The following is a 14559-nucleotide window of genomic DNA, read 5'->3' as shown; positions in this document are numbered from 1 at the left end:
TTTATCTCTTCTATCACCTATCTAACCTTTCTATCCATATCTGTCATGTATCTATCTAGCTATCACCTGTCTGCCTGTCCATGTGTCCTCCATCTATCCATATATCAGCCCCTCAATCTACCCATCCACGTAGCATGTATACGTCTTTAGACAACAGACAGCAGAGTGAACCATGAGGCTCTTGGCCTGGGCGACTTGTATTCTCACATAATCAGCTAAAAGACCGACTCTCATCACCCGCAGTGAGGCAGAAGGAGGTGATGTCCGAAGATTTTGCTGCACATCCACACTCCCTGCTGTGCAGAGTGTGTGGGAGGGGTTGTGTGCCAATCACCTTGAGCATAACACAGGGGATTCTGGAGTCACATGAAGAATGCGTTGTGAGACCGCCCCTACCACGTCCATGCCTGGGACAGGAGGGCTGGCCAGCGGCTCTGGCCATGAGCAGAAGGGAATGGCTACTGGTCTGGGTTCGGCAGGCACACCCACATCCTGCTGGGCCGAGAACGGCTGACTACGTGGTGTGGCCAGAGGTTGGTCGTCCGTGAGAAAGAGCTGCTGCTGTATGAGAGCCCGGGTTCTCAGGAAGGCCCCAGGATGGGCAGGCAGCTGGTGATGACCAGAACCGAGCCCCTTCACCAAGCCAAGGTGGGCACTCCGGAACATTCCCAAGGAGGGCGCTGAAGGACTCGCCAAAGGGCCCAAGAGACAGAGCTCGCGGGACCTCCAAGAAAGGAAGAACTTTGCGACTGCTGTTGCCTCCTGCCCTCCTCCCCCGAGGGACCAAGCCAACACCTGGGCAGCTGGGGGAGGAGGCGAAGGAAGGGAAGAAGCACCCCCGACACCTGGTTCTCTGTGGGCTGGGGGAGGGAATCCCCCATGAGCAGGTCCTAAGGGATGTAGCAAACAAAGATGCAGTGGCCATGTCCTTACTGCCCACCCCTGCAGGTCACATCTGTGTGCATGACTGCACGTGTGTGCAAATGTGTGTGCAAATGGATAATGAGGCTATAGCTATTTGTTTTCTCCCTTTCACACACTTCTCTCCAGTTTCCACACTGCCTACCCAGAGGATGTGTTTCTTGTAGAATCATAAAAACATCAGTAAATGCTATTTTGAAAGAGGAAGTCAGCTTTCCGGAAATTCTCTAATCCACCTAGGATATCATTGGCACCAAGAAGGAGCATTACCCATTACCCGTCAAATGCCCAGTACTGCCAAAAAGAGCCAGAAACATTCCAACATCTGCACAGGAACTTGGCAGAGTCAGCTCCGCTCCCAGGGGAGGAGGGAGGAAGTGAGAACTGGGTATTTGGCTGTTTCTGTTGCAAACACACAGTCATTCCCTTTCCCCTCCCCCCTCCCCCCTCCCTTCTCCCTGTGGTCACACGTTGCCCAACGAGGGTCCCTTCTCAACACCATCTCAGCAGAACTGGCCCGTTCATCAGGCAAATTTCCAAGCACAGCCTGAAGCCTGCACCTTGGCATCCTGGGAAGTGGATTCTAAGGGGAGGATTCAGTTGAGTTTCTTTTTATTTTTTGCCTTTGGAATACCTGCTGTGGGACTGCACCAGATGCGAAACTACCTTTATTGTAAAAGACATTTCAAAGACGTGAAAGAAGAGTGTTTTGCTCTTTTAGAAAGGGAAGTAGGGAACCCCAACACGTCAAGCTGAGGTCAGCTGCTTCCCCCTAAAAAGAGGGTTGGCAAGGAGATGGATGAGAGACGGGGACAGGCTTGAGTGCCGAACCCAGCAAAGCCGCTGATGCTGTTTCCACTTATTCTGAGCCATGGAATGGCCAAGGGTGGGAGGGAATTCTCTTCTGGCTGGAAAGCCTCGCTCTGCTCTTTATGTGTTGGGACACCTGTTTCCTGTAAGCACTTCCGTCATTGCTGGCTTCCGCTGCACCTCTGCACTGAATGCCTTGCTTTCAGAATCATTGATTTCCTTGACTTTGAAAAGACAACTGAGTCAGGCGGGTGTGACAACAGGGCAGGACTTGGAGCCAATTTTGTTCACTGTTGAATCTTCAGCAACTGAAACGGTGCGTGGCGCACACTGCTCAATGCACAGGGTTTCAGACATCCTTGTGCTTGTGTTTGTGCATAGAGAATTTCAGCTTCAGAGAAAACCTTCAAGAGCCAACAAGTTCTCAGTGGGAACAGTTGTCTGGTACCAGAGTGGGTCTTAGGGGGGTGTGCGGGGAACCTTGGCATTTCTATGCCTGCGTGATGGCCCAGAATGCACTGGGCCTCCACAATTACATTTCTTTGGTGCCATCTATTCCTCATCGTCCTTTGCCCCACATCATGAGGCCTGGACAAAGGAAAGTGACCGGCAGGACGGCTATCCAGTGGAGACAAGGGTGTTGGATTCGGTTAGCTTCCTAGACTGAAACCAGTGATACCCATTGAGAAACCATCAGAACCCATATTTCAAGGTTTGCTCAATTATAGTCCTGCACTGTGTAACAACATTTCAGCCAATGATAGATAGGTCACATAACAAAGGTGCATCAGAACGTTTGTGGAAAATGGAATTAAAGTATCCGTTCATTTCGGTGCAAGAATTTGAAGGCCACGCATAGTTTCCCCATAACATGCTATTTCCCTGAAGCCTTTGAGGATCCCTCATTTGCAAGGATTTCAAAAAATTTTGTGGCAAAATAAACTTATCTTTCAATTTCATTTCCCACGGACTTTTTGAAGCACTCACCTATAGCCGCAGTTCCATTACACTGTACCACTTGCTGACGTCACAGCTGTCTTAGTTTGTGTGTGTACTCTGATATTTGCACAACACATTTGTCAGAGCGTATCTGTTGCTGAGTGACACAGAAGTGTAGCTTGCTTTTCTCCCTCAATGAGAACAGTACTGTTCATCGTGGCAACTTACCTTCCCAAACGTTGCTGGGTTGACTTGGTTCTGAGCGTTTTGCCCGCAGGTCTCCACGTAAATCTCATACATGAGACAGCGAGGCACACTGTAGCCCTCACAGATGCAGAAGTTGTCAACCAACCTGGGGAAGAGGAGGACAAGGAAGAGGAAATTGGCGTGTTTTTCTAGAGCAGGGCACTCTGACAAAACCAATGGTTAGATATATATGGATCCATATATATATGGATCCACCCAAACGAAATATGTCTAATTTATTAAAAGGAACCCCACAAGGGCTCACAACTAGCATCCCTATTGTACCCTTGGGATAGGTGTTGTGGCACACAGCAGGTGAAGCTACCTCTTAGGATGCCGGCATCCCACATGGGAGGCCCTGCAATCAAGTTCCTCCACTGTTTCTGGACCAGCTTCCTGCTACTGCACACCCTGGGAGGAAGGAGATGATGGTCTAAGTACTTGGGCCCCTGCCATCCACATGGGAGACTTGGTTGGAGTTCTCAGCTCCTGGCTTTGGCCTGGCCTGCCATTGGCTGTTGAGGGCATTTGGGGAATGAGCCAGTGAATGAAAGCTCTCTGTCTCTCCTCTCTCTCTCTGTCACTCTTTCAAATAAATACATAAACTTTTAAAAAGAGATATAATTTATCAATTAAAAATAATGACATACTCATTTGTCCTCAAGCCCGTGCTAAGTTTATTGATTATGAGTGTTTAGATTATCAACGTGGTAGGAGTTATTGGTTTTGCTTGTGTTTGGGAGCAAGTTAGAATGCAGATGCTGTTTCCCTACCTAACTATGAACTGGAGAGTCAGGTACTTGGGTGGTCCATCAGCCCTGCCTGTGACCTCAGGGCCGGGGTTTCCACATTTCCTCCCATATCCCCTCTATCTCAAAGCAGCAGCAGTTCTTAGAGCCATGCAGTGGAGGGCAGGCCACTGGGTCTTGACCCTCTGAATTGCAATGAGATATAAAAACTTGGTGCAAGGCACCAAGAGACAGCGAGGCAGCCCACATTCACTCTCCTTTATTTCCTGCTAGGCCCAGAGCTAAAGCAGCCTCCAGGCGTGGCTTGCTGTGCTTGTGGCCTCTTCTCAAGGCCGGATCCTCAGCTGTCTAAATGCCCCTGGCCCTGGGATAGGCAGCGATTCCTTGGCAAGGTGGCTCGGGAGGGAGCTGTGCTTGATGCCCAGCCTGCAGGGACGGCCAGGGGCCAGTTCCAGGGCACTGTGTAGCCTGAGGGAAAGCAGCCAAGTGTCCCGTGATACCCAACACAGCCTTCCTTGTCCTGCTTGTAGACAGACTGGGAGGTTGCTTCTCGTTCTTTCTATTTCAATTTATTTATTTATTTAGTTGAGAGACAGGGAGCCAGGCAGACATACCAAGAGCTCCCATCTGCTGCTTTACTCCCCCAATGCTCACAACAGCCAGAGCATGGCTGGGGTCAAAGAAAGGGAGACAGAAACTCAGTCCAGGTCTCCCATGTGGGTGGCAGGAACCCAAGCACTGGAGCCATCACTTGCTGCTTCCCAGGGTCGGTACGGGTAGGAAGGCGAACTCAGAACAGAAATTGTATCATTTCCGATCCAGCTCTCCGCTATGGCCTGGGAAAGCAGTAGAGAACAGCCCAGGTCCTTGGGCCCCCGCACCCGCATGGGAGACCCGGAAGAAGCTCCTGGCTCCTGGCTTCGGATGGGATCAGCTCTGGCCCTTGTGGCCATTTGGGGAACAAACCAGCTGATGGAAAACCTTTATCTCTGTTTCTCCCTCTCACTCTCAAATAAATAAATACAATCTTAAAAAAAGGAGATTAAATTTGCATTTAGTTAATTTCAACAGAGTCTGCGGAACTTTGAAGATGTCCATTTACATGCACGAGACAGTCATTTAGTCTAGGGCCAAGGGTTCAGCACATACGGGGATCAGACCGTACTCGGTGCTGTGCCTGAAGTCAGAGGTGCCCCCTCAGCCAGCCCCGCTGGGTCGGCAGCTAAGCAAGTGAAGTCAGATCACTGTCCCCCCTTTCTTCATGTTCCCCAGAAGTGTGACCGCTTCTCTCCCTGCTATGTGGTTCTTCCTGTCCACCCACGGAAACCTTTTATTCCTTCCATGCCCCCACTGGCCAGCTCCCCTTGGGTGTTCCAGGCAGGAGAACACCTCACATATGCAGGTGGTGCATGATGTGCGCTGCTGTCTCTAAGACCTATGGGGGGACCCAACAAGTGACCAATCGGAAAACAACAAAGTAGCGCTGCCAACAGAATGAACCTGTGTTGCACACCACAACAGTCTCACTCAGAGGCCTCAGGGTGCTCCTGAGTGTCTCCAGGTCTCCTGACACCTGCCCTTGGCCACCTGCTGTTCCTCTGGGCAGCTTGATCTCCCTGGGCCTCTAGTAACATGCCTCAGGACACAAAGGCTCTGGATGACAAGCTATGTGTGTTTTGGAAAAGATTTATTTATTTGAAAGGTAGAGTTTCAGAGAGGGAGAGGCAGAGATAGATGATAGATCGATCAATCGATCGATCGATCTTCCATCCAGTAGTTCACTCCCCAAATAGCTGTAAAGGCCAAGCCTGGGCCAGGCTGAAGCCAGGAGCCAGGAGCTTCATCCAGGTCTACCACGTGGGTGCAGGGGCCCAAGGACTTGGGTCATCTTCTACTGCTTTCCCAGGCCATAGCAGAGAGCTGGATCGGAAGTGGAGCAGCCAGGACTCAAACTGGCGCCCATATGGGATGCTGGCACTGCAGGCTTTATCTGCTGCACCACAGCCCTGGCCCTTGGCCTGTGTTTTTAAAGACAACGCTAAAACTGGTGCCAATGGTCTATCCACTGTCCCACCTCACAGACTGGCTGCCTAGATTAAAGCAACCTTCACAATGAAACATCTCCCGTCCTTACTTCTCTTGTCTACCCTCAGATTTGAAAAGCACGACTCTGCGGGTCAGGGACCTGCAGGAGGAAAATCTGTCGCACGGGACTTGAATTATTTGGGCTTCTAAAATGGTCCACACCACCTTCATAGCCTTTGGTTTCCTATGGAAGCCATTTAGGGCCACTTGAATCCGATGCAACTCCATTCTGACAGTTCCCACAAGACCTTGGGGGGGATACGCAGGTTCTTCTGAATCTCTCGTGGTGTTACGAGGGCTCAGTCTCTGTTCCCAGTGCCAAATCCAATAACGAGGACAAAGTCCGGGGGCAACGGAGAGAGAAAGTTTATGGTATCCAGTGATGGGGGGGGGGTAGCAGACTTGGGTCTTAAGAACTACTGTCCTGCTGAATGAGAGCGCTTTGGGCTTTTTTAGGGAGGCTACAAGGAAGAGGGAGTCAGGAATAAGGGATCAAAGGATGGGCACTGCTGGATGCTGGCCTCGGGCCAGGCGGTGGGGAACTGGGTGGAGACACAGCGGTGTCTTGGCTGTGTCATGGCCAAGTCCCCTGGTCGGTCAGCAATGCAGTATTCTTCAAGGAATGTTTATGATGGCCAACTGGGCTTGGAATTCCCCTGTCTGGACCTGGAATTCCCCTAAATAAAACCCCTGGAGACAGCGGCAGCCACCAAGGTGTTATCTGATTATAACTTCCTAGGGCTTGGCTGCACCACTCCCTCAAGCTAAGGCAGGAGAGGTTAGGAGACGGGGTGTGATGGGACATGGCATTCAAGGCGCTTGGTCTCAATCATTCTTTCAGCTCTCTGGGGGGCACAATTCAAACCCCAGAAACTTTCTAAAAGATGACCTGAAATAAGTTGCCAAAGGCACCCCACACAAATCCTTTGTTTTAAGAAGGGCCGGTGGGGAGAGATCCCAGAGCACAAGGGAGAGCCTGCACCACTGTAGGGGGCAGCATGGTGCCTCAACAGTTAGTATCCGAGTTTTATTTTTCTCTTATGCAAGATAAGACGCATCAAACACTTTCTTTTGGAGGCAAATGGTCAGCGTGCACGCCTTGGGGGTTAGACTCACCCTCACACCTTTCATTTTTCTATTTCACCCACACGAGCTTTTCAGAAAGTCTTCCTTGAAACTTCCAAGAAAAATGTCGCCTGCTATCTAACAGCTATTCACCTTATAAAACTACGGTGTTGGGACTGGTTTCAATTACTTCCCTATTTATGAAAAGCAGCAAGCGCATGAATTCCTTAATCCCAAGGGCTTAGGGTATTTTTCTTCCCAGGTTTTTTTTTTTTTTTTTTTTCTGCTGCTATTTAAATAGTCCAAAGTGAATTTCCCAAACAACGTGGAATGCATTGTTAAAGCTAAAAATTGCTTTAACCTACAAAACATCCCCTCTCGGATCTCATCAGTTGGATCCGTAAGCAGGAAGCGTGACCCATGGGGAGGCCCACACGGGGCAAAGCCGGCGCCATCGGGAGGCCCGGTGCGTGTTGTGTGTGCGTGCAAGTGTGTTAAAGTGTGTGCGCGCTCGCGAGTGGTGCGCTGGGGCGGAGTAGCATGGAGAGGCCTAGTCCTGGGAGCGAACCGCTGGCCTCTAAGGCCCCAGGCCCCGGGGGCACGTCGCTTCTCGCACCTGGCCTTTTGTTTTTTGCCGGGCTCCTGCCGGGCAGTGGCGGGGAGCCAGGGTTCCCCTGCGTCCCGCCCTACCTCTCCCTCCTCCAGTTGGCCCGCTGGGTCCCTCCCCATGGCAGCCGCCCCCTCGCCGCTCACCACTGGATGATGCCGCTGTGCAGGTCCCTGCTGCTGCCGCCGCCGCCGACGCCCGAGGGGGAGGCCGGAGCGCCCTCCGCCATGGCTGCGACCCCGGCCCGCAGCGCCCAGGCCGGGAGCGGGCGGGGGCTGCACCCGTCCGGCCGCAGCCGCTCCTCGGTGTTTACTTTAGAACAGGGCGCGCGGGGGGCGCGAGACGCGCAGGGGCCCCGAGCCCGGGGGCGCGCGGGGCACCTGGCAGACGGAGGACTACTGCGCTCCATACCCTGCCTGCACCCTGCAAGGCGGGCTAGGGTCGTGCCGGCAGGATCAACCAACCAACCACCAACAAAAGCCATCCGGCACCAGGTTTCAGTAACCAAGGCCTTCAACACTGTTGCATACTGGAATTACGTGGCCGGTTTTGAAAAATATTGATGCCCTGGGTCGACGCTGTGTCATAGCCGGTAAAGCTGTCGCCTGCAGTACTGGCATCCCATATGGGCGCTGGTTTGAGTCCTGGCTGCTCCACTTCTGATCCAGCTCTCTGCTATGGCTGGAAAACCAGTGAAGATGGTCCAAGTGCTTGGGCCCCTGGGCCCACGTGGGAGACCTGGAAAAAGCTCCTGGTTCCTGGCTTCTGATCGGTGCGGCTCCAGCTGTTTCAGCCATCTGGGGAGTGAACCAGGAGATGGAAGATCTCTCTCTCTCTCTCTCTCTCTCTCTCTGTAGCTCTTTCAAATAATTAAATACATCTTTAAAAAAATGATGCTCAACCTCCATTGTCCGCAGCCCCCAGAGGATCTGGTGTAATTGATCCGAGTGGTGGGTGTGGGAAGGGGGCGGCAGCCTGGACATGACCCAGATGACACTGAGAATTGCTGGATCTGGAGCCCAGAATTCTCTCAGGGGGCTGGCTGCCAGGTGACACCAACAGGCAGCTCCGGTTGAGAACTTGTGTCCCAGAGTGACAGGCAAAACCTGCTGCCAGGTCCCAGGAGCCCTTGACTCAACAGCAAGAGCTGTGTTGGCCCCGAACGTCTTGTTTCCCCAAACTTCACTTCCTTTGTGGGGGCTTCTGTGGGGATGGGATCAAGGGACACTCGCCTGTAAGGCATGTGGCATAGTAAGTGCCCTGTCATGCAGCCATTGCTGTGGCTGCTGCCTGCTTACAGTCTCTTCCTACAGAGTTCCCATTCTCCATGAAAAACATATTTGACCACCCAACAGCAAACCAACCAAACAAATAAAAAAAAAAGCCAGCCCAATTTAAAAATGGGCAATGGACGTGAATAGACATTTCTCCAAAGAAGATATGCAAGTGACTGGTGAGCACACGCAAAGGTAGATTCATCAGGCAATAAAGAAATGTAAAACAGAACCATACCCATTGGAATGGTCATTAGTAGAAAGGAAAAAATAATGAGTGCTAGTGAGGAAGGGCAGAGATTGGAACCGTTATTTGTTGCTGGTTGGAAAGTAAAGTGGTGCAGCTGTTATGGAAAATAATATGGCAGCCTCTCAAAAACAAACAAAATGACCGTATGATCTAACAATTCCACTTCAGGGTGACTAAAAGAACGGAAAGCAAGGACTCAAACAAACGTGTACTCTCATTTTCACAGCAGCACTATTTATGATAGCCAAAAGGTGGGAGCAATCCAAGTTTTCATGGATGGATGAATGGAGAAGCCAAATATGGTTAATACACACCACGGGACGCTATTCAGCCTTTAGAAGGAAGCAAATTCTGATACATGCTGCACCACGGGTGGGCTTGGGTGCTAACTGAAATATGCCAGACACAAAAAGATGATTCCACTTACATGAGCTGCTTAGGGTAGTCAGGCTCATAGAGATAAAACATAGATGACAGTTTCCAGGGGCTGGAGGAGAGGGGAATGGGGAGTGTTTAACAAGTGCGGAGTTCTTGATGAACAGGTTCTGTAGTGGGACGGTGGGGATGGTTGCCCTGCAACGTGAATGTGTTTGATGCCTCTGAACTGTACTTAAAAACGGTCACGATGGAAAATTTTATGTTGTGTATTTTTTTTTACCAAGAGTTTTTTTAAAAAAATGAAAACAATTCTGCCTCCCCACACACATACATTTGAAAGCCACTTTTGGAAGCAGGGCAGAGACTCATGCAACAAGTTAGAAAAGTGCCAACTGCCTTCCACTTGCCAGCCCTGGAATGCCATTGATGGCTGCAACAGAGTCTGGGCCAGTGCCCTCGCTGTGGTGGCGACGCCATCATCAGAGGCAAAGCTGCCAGTTCAGTTCCGGGGAGAGGTTGCAGGATGTCCATGGAGGAGTCTGAGTCCTGCCGTTTGACCAGGTCCCTGGACTGAGCCAGTATATCACTGGGCTCTTTGTCGGGGAGCTGTGCCAAGGATCTGCCAGGTCCAGGGGCTTGGGGGAGTTTTGGAGGGCTGGGTGGGGGATGGGTAGATGTGGGAAGAATTCATAATCAACAAGGCCCTTAGCACTGCTGTTTGCTTTATCTTCTCAGCTGAACTTAAAAAATCATCCGGTCGGGGACAGACGGGACCCCACATCATCGTCTCAGGCTGAGGGGGACCCTTACCTCGTGCCCCAAGGGAATCCTCCACGCCTCCACAAGGGCGGGAGGCAAACGGTGAGGGTCATAGGCAGGTTGGCAGCACCTGTTTCAAGTGTGCAGCCATGAGATGGATCGGGAAAGCACTAGCAGGGAGAAAGAGGAGATGAGATGACCTGTGGTGGTTCCCGGGCAGCCTCCCGGGGTTCAGCCTCCTCTGCTCCCTCCGGATGACTAGTCTGTCACTTTCTGGGCCTCCTGCAGGGGGCAGGCTGGTCTTTCCCAGTGACCTGCAGAAGCTGAGGCCAAGGCTCCTTGCCATTCCTCGTGGTGCTCCTATAACACTGCCTTTCCACTCAGGAAACTTCCCAGGATGCCCACTTAGGTGCCCGGAGACGGCCAGTAACCAAAGCCTGCCTGGTTACTTGAGGTCTTAGTATATCACCGCTGGTTATGTAATATCTGCCCATTTGTGGAGTACCAACCGGTACCAGACTACGGTATAGGCCTTGGAAATATGTTAATGACACCATGACCCTCTGGTTGACAAGTGATTGCTTTACCATTTATTGCATCGAGTGCTAGATGCTATGAATTGCAAACATTATCTCATCTTAGCCCAGAACTGTTGAGGCCTATTGGTTTGCAAGGCTCAAGAAATGAGTCCAGGCAGTCAATTTCACACCCTGCACTCAAAGGGACTTTTAATTTCATCTACAGGTGGCATCCTTTATTTGACAGCCATCTTACAGATGCGGCTCCGAGTAGTTAGGTGGTCACACAAGGACACTCTTAGAAGATTTCTTCACAGCTTATGTCTGTAATGTGCTAACTGTGCAGAGAACACTTATTTCTGCATGTGACTCTTTCACCGGCAGCATAATTAAACTCTGAGTTGAGCACACAGCCACGTAGACTATTGAGCAGAATTGTGTATAACATCCATGCTGTTTTCAAAAAATGTTTAGTTGCAACTGACCTAACCAAAAGCTTCATTCCAAGGCATTCTCTGATGAGGAAGCCAAGGGCATGCACCTGCTCTCTCTTACCTGAAAAGTCCAGTCTCCATCTAACTCCAGGCTCAGCCATCTTCACTCTAATATCTGATACCATTACAAGGAAAATAACTCTTAGAATTTCTACCAAACAGAATTCCAATTCCTTGTGTCACATTTCATGCACGCAAATCATTTCCCCTTCTGCCAAAGCATATAGCTCTGTTAGCTCAACAATGACTTCTTTTGCCTCCTTCCACCTAATTGGCTTCTAGATTATCCAATTAGTCCTATTTCACCTTCTAAAGGGGCGCCAGCTGTGCCCTATCCTTACACAAAACACTCTCTGATCCTGGGTGCTTAATTCCATTTAGTTGTCGTAATTATTCCCTGTCTATGGAGGTACCCAGGTGTCTTCAGGCGATGGCTATATTTGTAAGTAAAGCTAATGAGGATGTGTGATGCTGGCGTCTGCCCCAACAGAAGACAGACAACCTTGCCTGTGTACTGGAAGAGACTGTCTGAGATCACTGGGCTCTCAATGATCCGTAAGCTGCAGAGAATCTCCAAGTACCCACAGCAAACCAACGCCCTTGGAGAGAGTCCAAATCACTCTGGCAGGTTACAATTGTCCTTGGTGCGCAATCGTGTTTTGAGCGTCTTGGCTCTTGCCCTGTTGAAATCAACGATAAGACACACACTTCATGAGAAGGTGTACAGTGGGAAAAGCTGACTCAACATCCCGCACGTCTCTGGGCTATTTCTTGATCTGAAATCCACAATTCAGAGCACCGTGGGGATAGCCCATTGCTGTAGCACTTGCTTTCCCCAACTCATATCTTTTTTCCCTCTGGGCTGAGGTCACATGGCAAGTTGGACACATGTGGCATAAGGAACAGCGCTGTCTGGAGAGGAACGCCGAGAATGTGTGGAATGGAAGGGATCAGCCCTCATTCATCACGGACTGCTTGGCCGTTGAAATTTGTAAGGTAATACATTAAGAGTGGATGTTTCTGGAAGTCAGACAGAAAACTAAGCAAAAAAACACCATGGAAAGTACTTTCCTTTTCTTCAAAGGATCTGTAGGAATTTCATAAATCATCTTATTAAAGCTAGACAGGCAGTTACACAAGCACTTTCCCAAAATCATGATTATGTGCAAAAATCATAAATCCTACCCTACTTCGTTAAATGATGTTTCAGAAGAATGCAAAAAAGGCTTGCTAAAGCAATTAGTTTGGGTTTGTATAAATATTATGCTAAGGGTTTTTCAGGGCATGCAAGAACTATTCTTTAAGAGTGGTTTCCAGCTGACGTTTTGGTGTGAGTATTCTTCACTTTTTCTCCGAGTGCATCTTCCTCCTTGGTAATTACACACGCGAACAGCTGCCCACTCCTTGCCCTTCTGCGTGGAATTATTTCCTGGTACCATTCCCACCATGGAATGAATTTCAGGGAAGCAGCCCCCAAACGAAATACATGCTTAACACAGCTTGCTAATAGACAGCAGCCCCTGTGTCAGCCGGTCACGTGACACTCCTTCTGCTAATTCCCAATCAGAATTTCCCAGCAATGAAGCCAGGAGGGTGCTTTACAAAGAACAGTTAGCTTTGCTGCAGACAAAAGAAAACAGAGCCGTTAGATGTCGAAAGATCGGTAAAAATGAAGCCAGCTTTATGAAAACACGCATGTCCTCACCTGTGTTCTAAGCCATTAATATTACAAAGCCGGTCCAAGATGCAAACATATAAGGTTGAGTATCCCTTATATGGAAGCCTGATGTTTAAGATTTTAGATTTTTTTTTTCAGATTTTGGAATATTTGCACAAGAGAATGAGATATCTTAGGTTTGGGACTCAAGTCTAAACAGGAAATTCATTTGTGTTTCACCTGTAACTTACATAAATGGCTTATAAAATATTTTATACAAAATTTTTAATACTTTTTGTGCATGGTGTGGAGTTTTCCACATTATATTGATATTCCATATTATATTGATATTCAAAATTTTAGACCTGGTAGCATTTTGGATTTCAGAGGTTTAATTATGGATCTCTTCTTTTTTTAAAAAAAAGATTTATTTTATTTGAAAGGCAAAGTGACAGAGATAGGGAGACACACACAAATACACACACACACACACACATCTTCCATTGCTAGTTCACTTCCCAAATGGCCACAACTACCAGGCATGGCCAGGCTGAAACCAGGAGCCTGGACCTGCATCTGGGTCTCCTACATGGGTGGCAGGGGCCCAAGCACTTGGGTCACCTTCTGCTGCTTTCCCAGGCACATTAGCAGGGAGCTGGATCGGAAGAGGAGCAGCCGGAACCAAACTGGCACTTTGACATGGGAAACTAGCATTGCAAGCCTTGGGTTAGACTTCACCTGCTGCACCACCACGCAGGCCCCAGATCTCTTTCAAATATACTTTCCACATGTGTTTGCCAGAACCCTGAAAAGTTGCCCGGTGCCTCTTGGCCACAGCTACACACAGCTGATCAGCGCAGTTTGTGACAGCCCACCTGTCCCCAATCACCGCCAGGCCAGAGCGTCCAATTTGGCAACACTTCTGCTACTTCCTGTCCTCTGGGGCATCCCTGTGAATGCCCGCAGCAGCCGGGGCTGGGCCAGGCTTTCAGAGCCTTGCACGGGGAGCAGGTGAGCCCCGAGATGAGAGATGCTGCGGTGAGAAGCCGCTGAAGCCCAGGGGAAGCCGGAGTGATCATTCCCTAGCTCCCGCATGGCTCCACCGTCCCGCCACGCTGCAGTTCTACGGGATTCCTCCGTGGCTTCCCACAAGCTACCTTTTCACTTGAATTGGTTTGAGAAGGTTTCCTCTTCTTATCACTGATGGATGAGTTCGTTGCTGTCCTCAGGGAGGATTCTGGGAGAGGGAGACTGCTGCCATGCCAACCTGGAGGCATCGTTTTGAAGAATGCTCGGTGCACTGTGGCTAAGCAAAGGAAGGCTAGAAGTGGGTCATGCACTCCGCAGATATTTGGGCAGCACCTGTGTGAGCTGCGTGTGCTAGGGCCCAGGACACCCGGGGAGGGACACACTGCACTGCAGTAGATCTGATGCAAATGTAGATGTCTCCCCCGACACCCAGCCCACGAAGAATAGGTTAGTACCTCGTAGGATCTTATACAGGAGTTTGCGAATCCAGTAGGGGGGATTCATTTTTCAGGGTGGAAAACAAGACTTGAAGTGATTTTGTACAAAGTTGTAAAACCGATAACTGACAGCCAGCACCCCTGCTTTACTGGGAAGTGTCTCAGTGTTCTTTCCTCACTGTCTGATGGGGCGCTAACACGCCTACTGCCGGGATAGCTGCGGAGATGGCACCCAGCAAGTGCTCAATAAACTTTTTTTTAAAAAAAAGATTTATCTATTTGTAAGGCAGAGTTACAGAGAGGCAGAGAGAGAGAAATGTCTTCCATTTGCTGGTTCACTC

The 14559-nt window shown here is 49.9% G+C and overlaps 1 protein-coding gene across 4 annotated transcripts in view; it reads right to left on the bottom strand.

Moving 5' to 3' along the window:
* The window catches only part of RFX8 (regulatory factor X8), a 63596-nt gene extending 55848 nt beyond the window's left edge, over positions 1-7748 (bottom strand). For 3 of the 4 annotated variants that reach the window (XM_002710010.5, XM_008253270.4, XM_051835438.2), the window contains exons 1-2: positions 7569-7747; positions 2899-3022 (exon numbers count right to left, since the gene is read on the bottom strand). In XM_002710010.5, coding sequence (XP_002710056.3) covers positions 2899-3022; positions 7569-7651 — 207 coding nt within the window. In that variant the 5' untranslated portion in view covers positions 7652-7747. Of the gene's footprint in view, positions 1-2898; positions 3023-7568 lie in introns of all 4 variants that reach the window. The other variant, XM_051835428.2, reaches the window with a different exon arrangement.
* Positions 7749-14559: the final 6811 nt, after the last annotated feature.

The sequence above is a fragment of the Oryctolagus cuniculus genome, chromosome 2, assembly GCF_964237555.1.
Source record: "Oryctolagus cuniculus chromosome 2, mOryCun1.1, whole genome shotgun sequence".
In the NCBI taxonomy this organism is placed as follows: Eukaryota; Metazoa; Chordata; class Mammalia; order Lagomorpha; family Leporidae; genus Oryctolagus; species Oryctolagus cuniculus.
This window is presented reverse-complemented; position numbering and strand designations above follow the sequence as displayed.